Source organism: Equus asinus, chromosome 26 (assembly GCF_041296235.1).
Source record: "Equus asinus isolate D_3611 breed Donkey chromosome 26, EquAss-T2T_v2, whole genome shotgun sequence".
Taxonomy (NCBI): domain Eukaryota; kingdom Metazoa; phylum Chordata; class Mammalia; order Perissodactyla; family Equidae; genus Equus; species Equus asinus.
The window spans coordinates 20448684-20459360 of NC_091815.1; the positions used below are offsets into that span (position 1 = coordinate 20448684).

General features: G+C 61.8%; 1 protein-coding gene across 1 annotated transcript; it reads left to right on the forward strand.

Moving 5' to 3' along the window:
- Positions 1-1203: 1203 nt before the first annotated feature.
- On the forward strand, positions 1204-9851 carry SCN1B (sodium voltage-gated channel beta subunit 1). Its single transcript, XM_044759509.2, has 6 exons — positions 1204-1596; positions 3234-3400; positions 4135-4375; positions 8465-8606; positions 9063-9134; positions 9222-9851. Exons 1-5 carry the CDS (start codon positions 1557-1559, stop codon positions 9127-9129), a joined length of 657 nt encoding a protein of 218 aa, XP_044615444.2. The 5' UTR covers positions 1204-1556; the 3' UTR covers positions 9130-9134; positions 9222-9851.
- Positions 9852-10677: the final 826 nt, after the last annotated feature.

The following is a 10677-nucleotide window of genomic DNA, read 5'->3' on the forward strand; positions in this document are numbered from 1 at the left end:
CCACCCCATCCTCTCCATTTGGTAGAATCCACTGACAGAACAGCCCACCTGCCGTTGCTGGGGCAGGATTCCAGACCCACCCGAGGCCAGGGCGTGACTCTGCCTCAGTTTCCTCTTCTGTAAAAGGGATGATAGTAGACCTTGCTGCCCATGTTTGGGAGGGAGAAGTGGATCTGGTGTATCGCAAGGGCTCCAGCCTTGACATTTATTTATACATTCAACACATTTACTGAGGCCTCCAATGTGCGGGCACAGGTCATGGTGCTGGAGACACGGTGCCCAGGATGAAGTCGACCCTGGAGGAGCTTGGTGGGGGGGGGGGGCGGTGCTGGAGAGACAGGCAGTGACTGGGGCTATGGAAAGGAAGAAGAGGATGTCAGGTAGGGACACTGCTGTGGAAGAAACACCGGAAACGAGTAAAGGAGGTCAGCTGAGGGGCGGGGAGGCAGTGCCCCGGGGATGGACAGAAGCCCTGACAAAGGTGCACTGGAACCAAGAACGGCAGGAGGCCAGGCAGTGAGCCTTTTGTTCACCTGGGGGAGGAGGGACCAAGGCCCCCAGGCGGGGATGAGCTCGGCCTGTGGGACAGCAGGGGCCTGGACACACTGGAGTTGGGGGGAGGGTAGAAGACGACCTCGGAGACAGAGGGGAGGGCGCTCCTCCAGAAACGTGGCACCCGCAAACCCCAGAGCAGCCTCTCGGCGGGCGGGATCTGGCTGCACCTCCTGCTTGGGTGGGGTCCGGAGTATCATCCGTAGCCCCAGCCGAACAGACCCCTCATGCCTACTTGGGGTCCCGCACCGTGACGTCCAAGCCCGGATGCCGGGGATCTGAGGGGGAGGTCACTTAGAGGTCTCAGCCAAGTCCCCCTCCATCCCATGAGGATGACTTCCATAATTTGAAGGCGGAAGCCCTGCCCCCAAATCGCCCTCAAAGCCTTCCTGTGACTTCGGGGGTGACCTGTCTCAGACTCCAACGCTGGGGGTTCCCAGAGCCTGGAGGGGTCGGACGCCCAGACCATCCGCCCCATGCCCAGAAGCCGCGGTCCCTGCGCCACCGGGAAAGGCCGGTGCAGCGGGCGCCTGCCGGGCCGCTGCGGCAAAGGCTGGGCGGCCGCGCCCTCCCCCCGCGGTGATTCACCCCGCCCCCTCCCTCTGCCTCTCCCTCCTCCCCCCAGGCCGCCGCCGCCGCCGCCGCCGCTGCAGTGCGCAGGAGACCGCGGCCCGTGCCGCAGCGCGCCCGAGCGGGAGCCGGAGCCGGGCCGGGGTCCGCGCGCCTGGCGGATGCGCCCGCGGTGCTCCCCAGCGCAGCAGCCCGAGCAGCGGCCGCCCGCGCGGCGGGGATGCCCGGACGCCGGGCCCCGGGGCTGGGCCCCCGGCGGTAACCGGAGCGGGGGGGCCGCGCCCCCCCTCCTCCCCCCTCGCCGGTCCCAGAGCCGCAGCTGCTGCGCCCGCGCGCTCCCGGGGACATTCTAACCGCCGCCGGGTCCCGCCGCCTCTCGCCCCGCTATCAATACCGGCGGCCCGGGAGCGGGGCGCAGCGTGCGCAGCGCAGCCATGGGGACGCTGCTGGCCTTCGTGGTCGGCGCGGCACTGGGTGAGTGCGCGGGGGGCGCGCGCGGCGGGGCCACAGCGGGGCACTGGGCGGGCGGCGGGATTCGCGCTCTGGGGCCGGACGGCTGGGCGAAGGCCACCCCCGGCCCATCTCCCGGCCCGGCTAAGTCCGCTTCAGAAGTTGTGCGCGCGGGGAGCGGGGCTAGGGAGGGCGGTGGAGGTGCGGGTGGGCAAGAGCGGGCGGGGGCCCGTCTGGCACAGCTTCGCGGCTGCGGGCGCCCAGCCGGGGGCGAGGAAACGCGGAGTCAGCTGCTCCCGGAGCCCCGCAGGCTGCAATGTGACACCCACAGCGGCGGGAGGGGGTGGGGGGAAGGCGGCGCCCGGAGACGGAGATGAGAGAGACTGAGAGACAGAGAGAGATGGAGACGGGAGAGATGGGGCGAGAGACAGAAGGACTCACACACAGTACTCCTGAGTGCTCTGTTGGGAGGATGGGGACATGAGAATAAAGAGAAACAGAGACAGAGCGAGGGATGCAGAGCTGCCCGAGAGAGACTGAGGAGAGTTAAGAATCTGAGCGGTGGAGAGAGAGAAACTTAAGAGGCAGAAAGAAGTGGAGACACGGGCAGACACGGGGAGAGATGGAGTTTTAAAGGGACAGGGAAAGGTGGAGAGAGATGGGAGAGGCTGTCTGAGCCTGGAAAGAGGACACAAAGTGGTGGGACCTTCAGAGAGCCCCTTAAGAGAGAGAAAGAAGGGGAAACAGAGGCACTCAAGGAGGTGGAAAGAGCAGAGGAGGACAAGAAGCCCCAAGATTAATAGAGGAAGAGATTCAGGGACGCAGAAAAAGACCCAGAACTGGAGCTGGAGACACATGCATTAGCAGTTAGCGCTCGAGGGGGCAGGAAGGAGGTGGCAGGTAAAAATGTGGAGGAGGGACCCAAAGGGGTTGGAATCCAGTAGGGGTGCAAAGGCCCTGAGGCAGGAAGGAGTTTTGAGAAGCTGATAGGAGGTGGGATAGGGGCCTGGAGGTCAGGGAGCCTGGGGGCGGGAGGACAAGGAGGCAGGAGAACTTGCGGAAGCGGGGATGACACAGGAGCTTCTGGGACTGGGGAGCAGGGCTGAGTGTGGGTCTGCCCTGGTTCCAGGGCCCATCTGCCCCTCTGAGGCCCTGCCTTCTCCCAGCACATGTGTCTGGGGCTGGCGGGGTGTGCAGAGCAGTAATGGTGGAAATAACTGCCGCCTTGAACTTCTAATGCAGCTGGAAGTCTAGTCCCACCACCTGGATGCTGCAGTCCCCTGGGCAGGGACCCTGAAGGTGGGGTGCTCGGGTGACAGACCCTGAGTTACTGACAGCATTGACAGCCTGTTGGTTGGGGGCCTCCTGTGGACCGGGCCCCCCGAGGCCTTACCTAACTTATGGAATCTGCCCAGCAACCTCCAGAAGCAAAGACGATCATTGCCCTCACTGTTCACAGAGGGAAACTGAGGCTCAGAGAAGATGAGGACCTTGCCAAGGGCACGCAGCACCTGGCAGGGCCAGGTTTGGTGTCCGGTTCTGTCCCTTCCTTATCATTATTGAGGGGAAACAGATGATTTGTGGGGGCCCGGAGAGCCGACAACCGGCGAATGTGGCATTGCCCCGAGTGACGGGTGCCCCTGCGCGGCCTGTCCCCACAGTGTCGTCAGCCTGGGCGGGCTGTGTGGAGGTGGACTCGGAGACCGAGGCCGTGTACGGGATGACCTTCAAGATTCTGTGCATCTCCTGCAAGCGGCGCAGCGAGACCACCGCGGAGACCTTTACAGAGTGGACCTTCCGCCAGAAGGGCACCCAGGAGTTCGTCAAGGTACGTGGGGCCGGGGGTGGGCGTGGGCGTCCGTGTGGACCGGGGCTGGCTGCCAGGAGGGCTTGTTTGTTTTCAGTAATGTGCTGGTATCGATGACTGGCTCCCCCTTGACCCACTGGTGACCTCGGGCCAGTGGCGGAGCCTCTCTGAGCCTCAGCGCCCTCCTCTGTAACGATGGGGCGGCCGTGGTCTCCAGCTCAGCTCACTCTGAACGGAGTGAGTTGATGTACCTGGCGCTGGCTGGCACAGAATAAATGCCGTCGGAATTATGTAGAACCAGCAGAAATGTCTTGGACAGTTGTCCTGGGAGCACATAGCACCCGCTGGACCTCCCGTGCACTCTGTGTGTTTTGAGTTACGTCTGCTTGGGCGCCATGAGCTTTGAGGGGCTGCTGGAGAACAGGGGTCTGCAGCAGCTGGGGTCAGGCTGCCTCTGTCCCTGCCGAGGAGGGTGCCTGGTGGCTGGGGACAAGCTATAGAGAGTGGGGGCCAGGACGGCTGGACGGGCACCGGGACGGTGACTGAGTGACGTGCGCGTGTGTGGTCTCAGGGCGAGGGGCACAGTCGGGGGCCCGGGCAGACCCAGGCAGGATCCCGGCCCTCCAGACCCTCCCTGCCTGAGGCCATGGGGCCCGAGTCCCCACACGTGTCCCTCTGTGTGTCAGGGCGAGGGACAGCACAGAGGGGTGGGCGGGGAGGGGGCACAGGCGGTGACCCCTGCTCGCCGCCCCCAGATCCTGCGCTATGAGAACGAGGTGCTGCAGCTGGAGGAGGACGAGCGCTTCGAGGGCCGCGTGGTGTGGAACGGCAGCCGGGGCACCAAGGACCTGCAGGACCTGTCCATCTTCATCACCAATGTCACCTACAACCACTCGGGTGACTACCAGTGCCACGTCTACCGCCTGCTCTTCTTCGACAACTACGAGCACAACACCAGCGTTGTCAAAAAGATCCACCTCGAGGTGGTGGACAAGGGTGAGTCGGGCCCCGCTGCCCCCTCATCCCTGTTGCCCACCGGCGGCCAGATGGAGGGACAGATGGCAGGGAGAGGACAGGCTGGCTCCACGCCTGGGCCGACCGTCCATGGTGGCGGGGGGAGCCGCACCTCCTTCCCCAGCTCCAGCTCTGGCCTCTGTTTCTCTCTAACCCCGGAGAGGTCACAGTGGGCCTCTCCTGTGGAAGTTCTGGGTGCAGAACTCAGCTCTGCCCCTTGTGCTGTGTGACCTCCGGCAGGTGTCTTTCTGTCTCTGGGCCAAAGGGTTGCCCTGTAGAAAACAGGATGAAACGTCTCAGGGTGTTGTTTGAACCCTTCTCGTGTCCTGGGAAGGTTATGAGCATCGGGCAGTTTGCTGGATGTCAGCTCCTGGCGCATGTCTGGCTCACAGTGGGACCTCAGTACGCGGGGCGATGGATGCTGGTGGTTCTGGTGGCCGAGTAGCCAGAGCCCCACCTCTCTCTGTCCCGCGGCAGGGGAGAGATGAGTGCGTCACCCATAGCGGTGCTCCTAAATTCTGCTGTGCACACGGAGCACCCTGGAGGCTTGCTGAGGTGCAGTCTGACTCAGCAGACCTGGGTGGCCCAGGATCCCCCTTCTGACGAGCTTGCAGGTGAGGCCATGCTGCAGGGCTGGGCCATGCTGAGCAGCCAGCATCTAAGGTGCTTTGGAAACTTTTCATCGTTTTGGCTTCAGCTGCCTCAACCTGTTCTCTGAACCATCTTCAGATGGGGATAAACTGGAATTTTCCAGGGCCCTACAGCCATTGGCTCAGAGTCAGGGAGATATCCCTGACCTTGGGCAGCAAAGACCCAGGGCAGGTGTGTCCCGTGGGGCCCGTGGCGCACACCCATCGTCATGGGCAACACACAGGGTCCTTCCTTTCCCCAGGATGGGTGCCAGCCCAGCGCCTTACGTGGAGTCCTCCTCGAGAGTCCTCCGGGCAGGGCTCTCACTGTCCCTGTCCTACAGGTGGGGAGGGCCGGGCTCGGGCAGGTTAGATGGTGTGGTCAAGGTCGCAGAGTGGGACCTGGACGTGAACCCGTCGAGCCTGTGACTCCTGTGTCTGTTCTCAGCACGATTCACTGCTCCCTTGTCAGCCAGAGCCTGCGGGTTTCTTTTTATAATTAGCATTTTTACGTTTATTGTCAAAGTGATCCAGCGGAATTCGACGCAGGAGACAGTCTGAGCGACTCCCCGGTGTAGGTGCCGATGCTGGGTGGGCGGCCACCCCCAGACACAGCAGATGCAGCCCCGCCCGCGTGAGTCGGGTGGGGGAGTGGAATTGCTGTAACAAAGGCGCCCCCAAATTCCGCGGCTTAACAAAATCTGTCAGTCCTGTCTCCCAAATCAGTGCTAGGTGAGGGGTGCGGAGGGCGGGGATCCGCGATGCCCTCGGGCAGCCAGGTTCTTTCCATCTTGTGGCTGGGCCCTTGCTCAGAATGGCCCTCATCTTGTGGTGGAGGCAGCAGCTGAGGCATGGGGACCCGGTGGAGCCTCTCCTTCCACGTTATCTGCATGTTACACCCCCTCCCAGAGCGTGTGCTCTCAGCAGCATTTACCACGACACGGAGCCCTTCTGTGGTCTTCCCGCAGCCTGCGGCCCCAGCGTTATCTGCCACCAGATTGCAGTATTGCATGCATGAGAGTACAGTATTTTATATCATACTCTACAGTATATTAACATTACCAAACACACGACAGTATTTTTATCCTAACCCATCATACTAGAGTATTTTTAACATTACTCACCATACTACCATATTTTTATCATTACCCACCATGCTATAGTATCTTAAAATACTATGAATTATATTGTAGTATTTTAAAATTTTTCTTGTTATATTATAATATGTTCATCATTGCCCATCATGCTGTAGTATTTTTAACATTACCCATCACACTGCAGTACTCCTTTCGTATTATTGTCTGGTTAGCGTTGCCGGCCGCCTATCATCTTTTTTATTATGACCCCCCCATCAGACTGTGGTTTCAGCGTTCCCTGTCAGCCTGGATCGCCCGCCTCCTGGTAGTAACCCCCAGGGAATGAACCGAGTCATTTCCAAAGGAGGGGCAGTGGGGGTTGGTGGTGAGACCCCCTCCGCCCTGGCGGGGTCAGAAGACGGTAGGAAGCACCGGGGTCCCCCAACCAGGAGTAGGGCTGGCAGGCGGGGATGAAAGGGCTGATTCTGCTTGGGATGTCGTCGGTGTGAGTGGAAAATGTCTGAAAGCCGGCCCCAGCGGTGTGGCTGGGGCGTGGGACCTGGGGGCTACCCTTGTGGGTGGTGGGTAGAGCTCTTAGGAGGTTGGGGATGTTTGAAGAAATTGAAGGTCTCCCCACAGCAGGTGCCTCTGACCCTCTGTGTGACGCTCTGCCTGGGTCCCTCATCTGTAAGGGAGAATGACAGCCACCCCGGGTGTCTGTGTGGGTTGGTGGAGGCTGCGCTGGATCCCCGGCCGCTATCGCTGAGTCTCTGGCTGTGCAAGCTCTGCAGAGCAGCTCGGACGCTGCAGTCACCTGCACTCGGGGCTGAACCCTGGCCCTGAGTCCAATCCTGGCTGTGCATCCTTGGCCCAGCACCTTCCCCACTCTGGGCCTCAATGTCCTTGTCTGGAAAACGGGTTACAGACCCGTGCTGTCACTGTCCTAATCTAATTGGAAGAGCCGGAGATTCCAGGTTACCAAATTCCTTTGGGCGTTCAGTCCCAGGAGCAAGACCGAGAATTCCAGTGAGGTGACTTTATCCACTTGTAGCCAACTCAGTGTCTTCCTGAGGGCAGCCGAGCGCGAAGCCAGGACGTCTCTATCCTGGGGTGGTTTGGAAGAGTCGGGGAGATGCTCAGATAGAGACGCTGGGGTGAAGCACAGAGCCTGGCCCAGAGGTCACGTTCAGGACAGCTTTGGAGGCAATGAAGGGGTGAACGAATGAATGAATGGACGAGTGAATGAATGAGGTGTGGAATCCGTCCCGGCCCCTCCTGCAGGGAAGCAGGGAGAAGCATCCAGCGCGCACCTCCCTCACTCTGGCGCAGAAAGCCCGGGTGCCACCTGCGCGGGGTCAGGGGCCGCAGAAAGTGGCCGCGCACAGGGCGGGAGGACGCGCGCGCACCGCGGGGAAAAGCAGATCCGGCCGACTGGGAAGGGAGCCGGGATGCGGGGCGGACCTGCGACAGCCGGCGCGACGCCCGGGTGGCCTTGCGCTCTGGTCCTCTGGCTGAATCGAGTCTTTTGCAGTTTAAATTGAGGCTCAATGAAAGGAAGCTGGCAGTGAGAGCGGCCGCGCGGCCCGGAGGCTGGGGGTTCCGCCCCGCCGCTTGGTGCTGATGGCTTGCGCTGCCGAGCCTTGTGGATGTTAACTCGCTTCCTTTTCCCAGCAGCCCTGTGAGAGGCCATGAGTATTATCTTCCCCATTTTGCAGAGGGGGAATCAAGGCCCAGAGAGATAGAGTCATTTGCCTAAGGTCACACAGCTAGTAAGAGGCAGAGCCAGGATTCGAACCCTGGCCAATTTGCCCCAGCGCCCCTGCTCTTCCACGTTGTACAGCCCCAACAATAACAGTAATAGTAATATTAGTAATAGCAAACATTGATTGAATGCTATTTATGTCAGGTGCTAGTCTAAGGATCTTTAAAGCTTATGTCATTCTCATGACACTCCCATGAAGGAGATATTGTGATTATCAACTTCTAACAGATGGGGAAACTGAGAGCCAGAGAGGCTGAGTCACTTGCCCAAGGCCACACAGCTGGCAAGCAGCAGAGCCAGGATTGGAACCTGAGCCCTTGGGTGGCAGAACTATAGATCTGGGGGACCTGCAGCCACCTGAGTGACAGAGATGACCCCCGAGTCACACAGGGAGGCATGAGGAGGGTGACCCCAAGGCCCACCCAAGGCTGTTTATTCAGAATCACAGCAATAACAACGGCCCCGGGGAAGCTGCATGGGTCCCATGGGCCTGGGGAGGCCCAGCCACTTGCCCAAGCTCAACCGCAAGCTGGAAGCACGCTCAGGCTGCCCTGGCTCCCCCAGCCTGGGCTCGGCAGCCGCCTGACCGTGCCTGGCCTCGCAGCCAACAGAGACATGGCGTCCATCGTGTCGGAGATCATGATGTACGTGCTCATCGTGGTGCTGACCATCTGGCTCGTGGCGGAGATGGTGTACTGCTACAAGAAGATCGCGGCCGCCACGGAGGCCGCCGCACAGGAGAACGCGTGAGTGGCGGTGGGGGTGAGGGAGGTGACCCAGGCACCCGGGACTCCCCCAGGGGAGCCTGAGCGGAGCGGGGAGGGGGCTTGGGGCAACCCAGTGCGCCGTCCTTGTCGTCAGAGACAAATATGGCTGCCGTCAGGTCCAACCCCCCTCCTCCCTCAGACTCAGCCCCCACTTCTCTCGGGGCCGTGGTTCAGCCCAGCATCCTTCTCCCCAAAGCTATAGGAATCCAGGGCCCCAGCCCCTTTCTCCCCTGGGACCTGGGCGTCTGAGCCCCCGCTTCCCTCCTGCCTCAGACCCAGGACTTCCTGTGGGTCTCTAGGAGTCTAGCCCGCAGCCCCCTCCTCTAACTCCGGAGCCCTGAGCACCTGGGGCACAGACCTCCACCCTCTTCAGTCTGCTGGGGGTGGGCCGGACTGGTGATGGGTCACCTGTACACCTGGCCTTTGCCCCCACAGCTCGGAGTACCTGGCTATCACCTCAGAAAGCAAAGAGAACTGTACGGGCATCCAGGTGGCCGAATAGCCCTGGTAAGGTGGGTGGGTGGGCAGGGCCCGGGGGCCCGGGCGGTGTCAGCCCCCTCGGTCCCTGATGCCCTGTCTCTCCCTCACCTTCAGGCCCTGGGCTTCACCTCAAGGAAGAGCCAGCCCTACTGGGAAACACCCGGGCACAGCCTGCCCCCAATGGGGGTGGGCCATTCCTGGGCCTCCACAAGCCTCAGAGACCTGCCAATGGAGCCTCCGGGGTGGGAGGGGGCAGGGGGCTTGGCTGACACCCCAATGCAGCCTTCTTTCTCCGGCCCCATCGCCCACCCGCGCCATGCATGATGGGTAAAGCAATACTGCCGCTGCCCCCGCCCTGCTTCTGCTGCCTGTTGGGGGGGGCGGTGAGGTGGGGGCAGCGGCCCCTCACCCCCCTTCTTGCTGATTTGCACACATTGGCCGCTTCAGACACGCACTACTGGGGCCTAGCCCCTCCCTGCCCCCTCCCTGCCCAGAGGGGGTCGTGATGGGCCAGAACAGCTTGGGGCAGCGGGTTCTGGGAGCCACTCTGACCCCCAGCGGCACTTCCCCTCCTGCTTCCTCTGGCTGGACCTGGGGTCCCCTCTCCTGTGATGCACTCCTGCCCCAGCTCAACCCACCCTCTCTCACCAGCCTTGGAGTGTGGCCACTTAGAAAGGGCCCATTCAGCCTCGTCTCTCTTGACACAAATAGTTTTGTTCATGGAATAAAGATTCTTGGACTTGATTGGAAGTCTGTCTGGTGAGCCGAGTCACCCTCTACCCGCCTCCCCACATCCAGGCGTTTCAGTTTTCCTGGGGACCCTCCGCCACCCCCCGCACACGCTAGGAGATGAGAATGGGGAAGGAACCGGTGGGGGCCCAGCGCTGGCAGCTGCTCAGACTTGGTTAGCCTCAGAGTCGGGGGGATCATTAGCTGAGAGCGACTGTGAGTAGGGAGGGAGCCAGAGGGAGAAGAGGCGCCCAGGCCAGGATGGAGGTTGGGGGGCTATGGAGAGAAGAGCGGCAGGCAGGAGTTTGGGTGTTTGCTGTCTTCCCAGCAGTGCAGGTCTCTCTGCAGAGGTGGCAGCTGCGGAGAGGGAGAGGGAAGGAGAGAGAGGGCTGCGAGTGGAGAGCGGAGGAGAGATGGGGATCCCGGCTGAGCAGCATGGGGCTCTGAGGGGAGGGTGCCTGGGGCAGCTGTGTGGGACAGCCTGTCTGGGGAGCAGCTGTGCTCTGACTCTGGGTGCTTGGCTGTCCACGGGCAGGTGTCTGCTGGTGACCCCAGTGTCTGGGCATCTGTCTGGTCCTGGGGCCTGACGTGCGTCACTCTTGGCTGCCGGTGGGACAGTGTGGGTCTGCCTCCGGACACTTCCGGCCTCTTGGCCTGGGCCTTAGCGCTCAGTGCTGCCTTTTCCGGGCCAGGCCCCCCATCCCCCGTCTGTCCGGGACTTCCCGGCTCCAGAGGTCATTGCTGCAGGCGGCAGAGAGGCTGCCAAAGCAAACCAGCCCCCGTGACTTGTAGGAAGGCAGCTGGGGGAGGGGTGGGGGAGAGGGCTCAGGGCCGGGGCCAT